The 10,832-nt window shown below is 42.0% G+C and overlaps 1 protein-coding gene across 1 annotated transcript; it reads right to left on the bottom strand.

Annotated features, from left to right (window-relative positions):
- Window positions 1-1,394: 1,394 nt before the first annotated feature.
- LOC123452368 (signal recognition particle subunit SRP68) lies at window positions 1,395-9,970 on the bottom strand. The gene is made up of 13 exons (XM_045129020.1): window positions 9,730-9,970; window positions 9,577-9,643; window positions 9,020-9,130; window positions 8,361-8,550; window positions 8,130-8,215; window positions 7,765-7,957; window positions 4,797-4,908; window positions 4,484-4,611; window positions 4,190-4,396; window positions 4,008-4,117; window positions 3,641-3,764; window positions 2,960-3,109; window positions 1,395-1,874 (listed from the first exon to the last, which is right to left on the bottom strand). Exons 1-13 carry the CDS (start codon window positions 9,833-9,835, stop codon window positions 1,653-1,655), a joined length of 1,806 nt encoding a protein of 601 aa, XP_044984955.1. The 5' UTR covers window positions 9,836-9,970; the 3' UTR covers window positions 1,395-1,652.
- Between the last annotated feature and the right edge of the window lie 862 nt (window positions 9,971-10,832).

Here is a 10,832-nt window from a genome sequence, read left to right on the forward strand (position 1 = left end):
TCATCAGGGTGGATTGCCACCCACGTTCTAAGGGATCAAACAAGTTGCATTTGTGAACTGGCTTCCAATACAACCACATGCCAATATGGGATATGGCTTAGTTGAGTAAGTTGTGGGAAACTTGTCAAGCAGTACGTGATGATGTAGTGAGATAGATTGGGAACGTGTACTATTACTAGGAAAGGGGAATGTCTCTAAAAGGCTTTATCTTGACGGGTTTTCGGTTGTTATCTGCTCAAAGAGCTCTAGCCCACGAACCGGGCTTTGAGCAGATTCTGCAAGGCTTAAAGCCCGGTTCACCACGAGGCTACCACCAGACGCGGTGGATTTGGAAGAGGAGTTCGAGGAGGAGACATGGAGCATGAGAAGGATGCAGGGGCGCGGATATATGGGCGAAGCAACATGCAATTCTCAATTCCCTCCACTCGAAGGTGGAGGCCAACCACCGTATCCTCCAGGCTAAAGTAGACGCCGACGAGATGCTTGCGTACATGGATGAGGAGCCGAAGGCCTCTTACACCCTCGTCTACCCGACGTTTGACACATTGATAGTGGACATCCAACAACACATTGAATTTTATTTTATTTTGGGGGTGGGGGGGACCTAACACATTGTATGGATCCAAGGGATGGAATATGAGATATTCAGGTGCATAGGAAAAAATGTGTTGTGACCGATCACTATCCACATACACGCTTGGTCAGCTTTTTTGCATGCATTGTATGGATCCAAGGGATGGACTACGACATACTCAGGTGCATAGCAAAAAGAATGAGGTGTAACCGGTCATTGCCTACAGACACACCCGGTCGCAGGTACAGGCGTTTGAGGGTCCGGTTTTGATGTGCTCTTAGAGCAACTCTAGCAAACCCCGCATCCATCCTATCCGCAAAACGTGTTTGCAGTTCGTGAAAAAACGTCTTTTCGAGCCGGCGCGTACGGCCACGAATGCAGACCTGCATAACGAACTCGCAAAAAAGCATATTCGTGAAATATGCTTTTTCGGACCCCGCGCGGGCTGAAATGTCCCTTCCACCAACCGCTTCCGCTTATATGCAGGGCAACGCAACAGCGAGGGGAAAACCCGCGAATACGTAGGTTGGGGCCGAGATTTTGCTGCGCCCCACAAAAATGCGGACCGGGCGGATGCGGGGTCTGATCAAACAGGTTTTTCCGCCCGGCCCGCATTTTAACGATTATTTTCCGGGTCGGAGCAGGAGGTCTAGGTTTTTCCGCCCGGCCCGCATTTTAACGATTATTTTCCGGGTCGGAGCAGGATGCGGGGTCTACTGCGGGGTCTACTAGAGTTGCTCTTAGCATGCTGCACAAATTTTGCCTACAGCCAAACATGGAACCTAATATTGCGGGATGTAAGTAAACCATACTGCAACAATTTAACATCTCAAAAGTACGATCTATTCAGTTAATGTTCCATACGGTATAACGGATTGTAAGCAGTGACACTCAAACTGATGTATTTTGAAACAGTACAAAATTTTGCCTATCAAACTTGGTTCAACTTAGAAACCTTCCAGATATCAAGCAGCACTGCGTTGAGCAGCACAGGCAAAAACAAATTGATCCACCAAAGTAATGTATCAAAATCCAAGAGCAAGGTGATCCTGAGGAATTAAACCATGCGCTCTTCTTTTTACCCCCAGAATCTGCGGAGGAGACCCTTCTTTTCCTTCTTCATCCTGTTCTCAAGGTTCGGGAACTCAATTGTGTTGTATGCCATATCAAGAACAATTGGGTTGCAGGGAACTGATTGGAACGGTGGTGGGAATTGTGAAATGCGACATGGAGCTTTGGCGCTTTGCTCACCAAGTGCTGATTCATAGCTCCCTAGGATATCAAGGAGGTATTTAGTATCCTGCAAAATACAAACCTATTATCAGCATATATTTGAAAGATGACCAAAACGAGCTAGCAACCCTAAAGCATGTCACTTCGTAATAACAGTATAACACCCTTTGATGACATGGCATGCCATTGATTTTTGATTTCATACACATCCAAGATCAACCTAGGGAACACCAAAATCTACGTAGATTTAGACTACTTACAATGGGTAGTAACATATATAGTAGTAATATATATACGTTATTAGTCTAAGTTACTACCTCTATAGTGAATAGTAACATAGGGATAGTAACACTGAACCTTTCATTTATTAGCCTATAGACTCATCTTGTCTTGGTATCCGCTATGTTACTCCTAGTATGAGTAACATGCTAAGTTACTCAATTTCTCTCTCTTATCATTAATTAGTTACCACATCATATTTCTTGCTTAGGTGGCATCTATGTTACTATTTATGTTACTCCCATTGTGGATAGTCTAAGAGATGCATGAAAGTTGAAATAGCAGCTCTAGCAAAGTAATGAAGTATCATACCGAGTAAGTGAATAAAGTGGATTCATTAACATCTCAGGTAAAGCTAAAGAATGAAATGCAGGACCCCCCCACCCCCCTAAGTGAATAAAGTGGATTCATTAACATCTCAGGTAAAGCTAAAGAATGAAATGCAGGACCCCCCGCACCCTATAAACTGGACCAACTCTCTTCTTCTTAATGAAATGCAGGAACCCCCTGCCCCTCTCGTGTTCTCCAAAAAAAAAATGAATGATAGAACAAAAGAATGGAAGCGAAAGAAAAGATAATAAACCAAGCTAGTGAATGAAGTGGAGACATCGCTACTCATAAGAAAAAATGGAGATGTAAGAATAAAAGGAAAAGAGAATCTGCATTTTCTTCTTCTTTCTTTTGTTCAATATGAATATCCCCCAGTATAGGACTTCAGTTGATGTGTACAAAAGGGTGAAATGACTGGCTGCCAAGGATAGCTACCCTACCATAACATAAGACTCACATGGTGGGACTAATGATCTAAATACTAGTAGTAACAAACCAATCTCATCAAACGTTTATGTGGACAAGAACTTGTACAAATCATACCTTTCTTTTATCGTCGCCAAGTGATATAGTTGAGACTCCTTTAGAAAGTCTTTCAGGAGCACTCTCATCCTCCATGATACCTGTTGCATGTTCAATGCAACTACTGGATCTACAATTGGAAGATAGAGCCTCGAGTTCTTGGATTAAGGCCTGTAAAGTAAGAGCATTTGAGTTAGACTGAAGTACCTGCCAGATAGACAAAAAAGAGCATTTTTTTCCCCTCCAATAAGGATCCAAACGCATGATTTTTATATTAGAAGAGCATGAAGATAGCACAAAACCTACAACTCAAAAGGTAAAAAAACACCAGAGGCTAAGCTAACTACTAGGAATCGAAAAAAGAAGCCAGAAAAGCCAAAACCGTACAACTCGCAGCTAATACAGGCACATTAACTAACAAAGATAACTTAGGAGCCCCTTAGTAAAGCCCCGAAACTATGTTGTTTGACGATCAATAAACAGTATTTATCCTAGCAGACTTGTGCAGGCACCAACATAATACACGCATCTCTAAAGATCAAAAGCTGCTTTTAGTTTACAAGGGCACTAACATAATACATGCACCAAATGATATACGATAATGATGAGGGCACACTTAATAACAATGATAAAATTAACTGGGTGGTGTTTAGAAGCTACCAACTTCTTAATGATCATATAAATGTTAGCACAGTAGCGAACCTTGTGAGGACTGTTAGCCAGTTCTTGCAGTGCAGAATCAGCAAGGGAACGTGCATAACAGAATAATGCATAGGCTTCGGCCCTTTTACTGACTGAACTATATGACTTTGCCAAATAGAAACATCTGCACAGTACTCCAAAACAAAATTTGTGAGTATAGCCGCTATGTGTTACATGTAAGCTTTCTAGGATAGCAGATGGAACCTTGATAACAAACTGGAACATCTATACAAATAAATAATTTAAAAGTAAGACAAATAACTATCTGGATTCCTTGTGTCAACCTCTCAATAACATTATTCGATATAGTCATGAATAAAGAAGCTGAAAAGAATTCTAGGTTTCAAAGAAACAATGTGGAGCTCACCTCTCAGCTCGGAAAGCCAAATCTTTCAGCTCATACTCATGAAGAAAAGCGTTCTCCTCTTCGTTTTTATCCCTTCCTGAGCTAACTAAATCAGTTAGGTCTGTTGTATTCTGCAAGTTAAGAGGTTTTCGCATCAGCAAAAGTACAAAACTCTAGTAAGGCATAATATGAAGAGAACTTACTTGAATTAGCAGATCATATAGCCGAACAAGTTCTTCCGGCTTTGTAATTTTCTCGTTCTTATCATCCCGATGCTTTGCAAACTTACTTTTAGCAATACTAACAAGTAACTGGTTACGTTCTATGGTTCTCAATCCTAAAACTGCACTGACAGCCTTGTCAAGACCATTCAATTCGTCTCTTATATTCTCAGCATTGCCAGCAGAAGCCTGCATTAGAAAGAAGTGTAAGTAGGATCTAGGACGCATATGCTGCCTTTATAGAACATACATATATCTATGTCATTGTTTCCATACCAAATCATTGCGGATGCAGCTTCGAGCTTCGTGGTATGCAGAAAATAGTTTATCAAATATAGCAAGTTTTTTGTCCGCTGGAATCGGTTCTGTGGCTGCGCCATTTAAATCTCTCTCCAGCTGCTGAGCTGAATCACATCACTAGATTAAAAATAAATCTACAAACAGAAAGCAAAGCAGATGCAGCAAATACAATACCAAAAAAAACTGTTTTGGTCAACTAAATAAGATGTGGACTATCTGCTATCTCTAAGATGAACTTGCAAATCATGTATATAATTAGAGAGAACATACATAACCTATATAGGAGTACCTTTTAATATGGAGACACGGGTCTTTGCACTGGTAATTGGAAATCGGCGACCAAGCCAGTTAAACTCAGTCATAGAAGCCGCCTGCTGTGACCTTGTCTCAGATAATACAGCCTGCAAGTATCAAAATACATCTATCTGAAAATAGGGGGAGAAATGCAATCTAGCACTCAGAAAAACTGTAAGTAGGCTATGCTATCATATTTATGAAACAATATCAAGCAAGTCCAACGAACTCCTCAAATCGACTCCTTATATCTCTATATGCAGAGCCTCAACAAAAGGTTGCCTCTCTATTTCTCCGCACGCTCCAACAGTCCCGCTCTCCAAAACATGCGCTGCCAACCCCCTGTCTGTCGATGGCACGGACGAGTGCTGCCGCCTCCCACCCCCTCTCTATGCACTGAACACCACCACCGCTGCACTCTATCCCCCCCCCCTCCTCCCCTATCCCCGGTGCCCTCCCCTCTGATTTTTCCAGACGCCGACCAGTTCGAGACAAGAGAGGGGAACAGAGGACCATCCTCAGATCATTCCTCGGCAGCGCAGGAGGGAAGAGCTGCATCATTGCTCTGCCGGATCTCTTCCAGGTCTGCAGGAGTGCCGAGCATAAAGGATAGTTTGCCTAGCAATTCTTTTGCTGTGCTGTTTGCCGATGCTGTTGGAGCATCGATTTCAACCAAAATCGGCAATTTGGCCGATGTAAAGCTGGATAGGGAGGTCACTGCTCTTGCTCTAAGCAATAATCAGCGTCATACTAGAACTTACCTAGAACGATTCTGACAATTCCTTTTCTGAAATTTTTGTCACAAAAACAGTTGCTTCTTTCAAATATGAGTGATAAATCTTCAATGAACTTCCTGACTTGACCAAGAAATATACAGAAAAGCACAGGTCCAACAAAAAAAACAGCACGCCCATCTTGTGAAGTCAAGAATAAAAAAGCTAAACTATAATCGTTGGTTGTGTATTTTGACATCCTCACTGTACTAGTTCAGGTTTGCAAGTATGCAACATTAACTAACATCAATAATAGCAAAGTTTAGGTGCACTGCAAGATATGCACACCATTTTCAAACAGTAAACAAATGATGCGGATTGCAGAAAAAAAAAACTCAAAGTTTAAACATGCATTAATCAAGCTGACCAAACATTCATGTTACACACTGCAAAGAAAAAAAAGTGTGTGGTGAGCTATTTAACAGAAGAACTGATGGGAATCATTTATCTGTCAAAATGTGCATGGTGAAAAATTAATCGAATCTTTGCAGTGGTGTGTGCAATATCTGATAGTTTTGAAGTGGCATACTCAAAAATTGCCTATATTATGTCTCTGACATGCAACCCCTGACTAGTTCCTCCTAATATAGGTTGCACGTGATTTGGTGATTGGACTTTTATCTTCACATGCCTGAAGGATAGAGGATCAGGTCGAGAGGTTAGGGATGAGCCTATGTCACCAGTGGGCAGTGTTCAAAATATCAGCCGATGAATCAGTTAACTGGCCAATTAATCCCTTCTCAGTGGGTCACGAAGTAGCCGATTAACTCATTTATTGGCCGATTCGCCTATTAATACCCTACTCACCAGCCAACCAAGTAGTTACCAGTTAACGATTTCCCGAACATTGCCAGGGGGGCCGCAAGTGAAAATTAACAGGATGTCAGGGGTATTTCTACTTTCAACAGATTCTTGATTCAATCAGTTATCCTGGTGGGCCCATATGTCTACGTGGAGACAGTCAACGTGCTACATAAGCAAGTAGGTCTGGGCTACTTAGGGTGTGTAGTGTGTTTCTTGGGCTCCTAGGAGCAGCTTCTACGGCTTCTGGCCTGGAAAAGCTGGAGCCCAAACAAACAGTCAATTGCTGTCCCTGCTCCACGCAGCGGTTCTATGGAGCGCTCCAAAAAAGACAGCCAGAAGCCACAGCTGCAAAATCGGGCTTCTCCCAGCCGAAGCTGGCTCCAATCTTTAGTTTTACCATTTTGCCCTCCCACTAAAGTTCATTATACGTATCAAATGCCACTGAAAGGTTTGTTTCTATCCCATCTGTGTGGGCTATCTGTGGTGCGTGTGTGCGAGCTACCCAGTAGCCATCATACGTCTCCATGCAGGTTATGTGTGGTACGTGTGTGCCGTGTGTGTCGTTCGCCTGCTGACCACTCTGCACTCTCCGCAGCTAATTCAACCTCTCCAGCATGCGTGGCAACAGGTGTGTGTGCGCGCGTACGCTAGATGGACGATGCGTACGTGCGCGATGCATGTGTGCTGGATGGATGATGCATGCGTGTGCGTGCATGCTGGATGGACGGTACGTATGTGCGTAATGCATGTGTGCTGGATGGATGATGCACATTTGTTTTGGAATGGAAGCGTGTGCTGAATGTATGGAACCTCTAATTGCATATTTCATCCGAGTTAATACTGTAAATTACTTATCATGCTTGTTTATAAATTATTATAAATTGAATATAAAGATTTCTAAAGGATTTGCATGGTTATAAATTGTACTATATCCGAGTCCATACATCAAACAAGTGTAATTTCAGCTAAAACCCATGAAAACATACCATATGCAGCAAAAACATATCTCAATTGTATCATTTCCTATTAAAACAGTATAATTGGCACTTAAAACCAACCTACATAACAACATAGGGCGTTCTGATCACTTCAGTACGTTTCAGCACCAGCCATAGCTGCTACAGCAGAACTACTGAACGACTGCACCTCAGCTCCAACCTTCCAGCCACAGCTAGCAGCTATAGCTGCTGCTTCCAGCCGGAGCCATTGCAGCTGCAGCCGAAGAAGTTGCAGCCCAAACAAACACACCCTTAGAACCGCGATGAACAACTTATAGCTTTTCGGGCCCAAGTCTGCACTTTTCAAGTTTTAGGGCTAACTTGACACCCCTCGAATAGTTTTAGGACCTCTTATGCTTTCCACTTTAGTTTTAAGAAAAGAAAATACCTCAATCTTAGCTTTAAAAAGGTCATAAGCAGGCCCCTCCTTTTCCATATCTAGGAGCTCATGTTCTTGCAGAGCAGATCCACCAAGTTTGCGTGAACAGAATCCAATCATAGGCTCCACTTCCTCAATGCGTTGACGGCATAAAAGTTGATTTTCTATACTGCCATACTTTCCAAGCTCCTCATATACAGTCCTGTAAAAATAATGCATTTCAATCACCAAGTTCTAAAATACTCATAAGGGGACCAAGTATCATGATAGATCCGAGCATCAAGGCACGACAATAAGGGGGTGATCCACATAAGGAATAATACCACACAGCATAGAGACAAAACTTCAATTAATCGAGCATCATTTCGACAAACCTGGTATTCTTGAAATTCAACATTGCTGCCTCTATGTTCTTCTCTTGCTCAAAAAGCAAAGTTCCTTTCATATATGAAGCATATGCCTACAAAAGATAATTAATTTAGGTGGTTCAAAAAATACTTTTCTTATAGGACAACTATATCAGGTCAACATAGTGAGGTTTCTGTTTTGTACTTAAAAAGGATTGTCAACTGAGCACTAAATCAAACAAGAGATAAGAAACACACCTCGGCTTCCAAAGATGTCCTGGAATCTCCTTTTATAGAACATAACTGTGAGAAAAGTGCTGCCCATTTGACTGCCTTCCTAAATCGACCCAACATGTAGATACGCTGCGGTGCATTTGGACCAGCAGTTTTCTTTTCCATAGCATGACTCCATGCTCTCTCAGCCATATAAAATACCACATGTAGAAACCTACACTCATGTGTTCAAATTGCTTCAGGCGTAACCAAGTCTAACAGTTACATACAAAATTGTACTGGAAAATCGCTCACTAAATTGTTAAACCATTTGCTTAAGTTCCCCGATAGTTGTCGCATACTGATTACATGCACTACAAAAGTGTTCATCAACAACAAAAAATGCTAGGGTAAGGAATCAACGATATTGATAAATTACTAATGAATATCACAGGCATGTAGAACACAACTACCAAATGGTGGCTAAAATCTTCGTAACTGATAGTAATCATATGCTCAACAGTAAACAAAGGAAATCACATTGTTGGTTACTTGGTTTTAAATATTGACAATAATAGTTAACATGCCAAATCCAAACAGACCATCTAAATTGACAAAACTACCAAAGTACTGTACTAACCTAAGTGAAGTATGGACAAAGGCAGCAGGCATATGGTAGATTATCAGGAGAAAAAACAACACACCTCACATCAGTCACTGTTGACTCTGTTATATTCCTCCGGGTATATTTACCACGGCCATGCAAAAACTTCAGAGACTTGTAGAGCCTTCTCAGACGCGCAGTACAGTATCTCCTGCAAATAATCCTAAATCCTTCAGACAAAGAGCATACAAAAAATCACAGCAACACCATACTACTAAGTTATAAGCAAAAGAAAGGTATTTGGGTAAACAAGACATGCAACATCTGAGAGGACAAAACTTCCCCCTGATGTACCAGCAACAGAGAAAACGGAGCAAGCATAATGTGTAAAAAGATACTAACTTTCTTTAGACCAGATTACATGTATGAATTCTATTAGACTACAGAACAAGTTCGAAGCAGGGTTTCCATGGGAAATTTGGGGTATGGGGAACAATTGGATGAAAGCATTCCATCACAAGTCACATATCTACTAAGTTATACACGCGTGAAACCGCGAGGCGAGAATCACGGTAGCACGGCACAGTTGAGAAGACGAGCAGGCAGCAGATCTGGGTGGGCGTCAAGTGGGGTGGGATCGGGATTCGGGACGCGCACCTGTAACGCGTGTAGTCGCCGTGGCGAAGGCCGTGCTGCATCTGCGCCTCCCTCATGAGTTCCAACACTGCGCGGAGGAAGGGGGGCGGGATCAGGAGACGCGAGGGGGGAGATTGGGACTGTGGAGAGGGTAGGGAAAGGGGAGAAGCTCACCATTGATGGAGAACCTGACCGGATTCTTCTCCTCGGCCGCGGATGCGGAGTCAACATCCATATCCGACGGCGTCGGCGGCGGCGGCTGGTTGGCGAGCTTCGACATGGCGGCGGGTATGCCTCCGCCCGGCGAGCGAACCTGTCAGATGGTTGCGACGAAACGAGAAGCAGAGTTCGCGTGGCCTCTCTGGATGCGTAAATATTTGATAACTTTGCTCGTTTTGTGGGGAAAAAAAAACTTGTTTCCAAAACTTGTTTTTCTCTTCTCACTTGTTTTGCATCAAATCCTTTGTTGCAATGGTCGAACACTCTCCTATCTATATCTCCCCTAATAATGCGCGCAGCGCTTCTGTTGCACGTCGTCGGTCATTTTGCATAAAAGCCCTCGCGGTTTCAGGTAATTAACCCGCAGTCCAATTTTAAGTCAGAACGGACCGGTTTTTTTGTCATTTTGCAGAAAAGTCCTCACAATTTTAGATAATCAACCCGCGGTCATCTTTTAGTCACACCCGAACCGTTTTTTTTTCATTTTTCAAAAAATCCCTGATGTTTCAGGTAATCAACCCGTCGTCCTTATTTAAGTCAGCCAAAATGTTTTTTATTTTAACAAAAAAAACCTGACTTTTTAGTTAATCAATCCATATTTTATCTAAAACAAAATTATTCATATCTTTTAAACCGTAACTCCGATTTTAACATGTTATATATGAAATTTGATTGAAAAAATGTGTAGAATCTAAATAGGATGTTATTTTTAACTGTTGAATACTTCTTAAATATTATTTTTGGTGCAAACTTAATCTGTAGTGCACGGTCCTTTTTTTCCTCTCTTTCCGGCGACCATACGAATTACAATAAATATCCATTAAATTAAAATCAAATTGACAGGAAAGAAAACATCGTTAATCACACATGCACACCTTTGAAAAATCTCGTGGGAAGAAACAACATATTTCTCATCTTATTCCGAGTGATTGTACATTTAAACACGTTTTCGTTGTGTGAGCACTCAGGCCATCGTCGACAACACAAATGTGATGCCATGTGAAAATATATTGTGTTCAAAGCGTGTGTTATTTTCTCTTTCGTTGCAACGCACGGTT

Source organism: Hordeum vulgare, chromosome 5H (genome assembly GCF_904849725.1).
Source record: "Hordeum vulgare subsp. vulgare chromosome 5H, MorexV3_pseudomolecules_assembly, whole genome shotgun sequence".
Lineage (NCBI taxonomy): Eukaryota > Viridiplantae > Streptophyta > Magnoliopsida > Poales > Poaceae > Hordeum > Hordeum vulgare.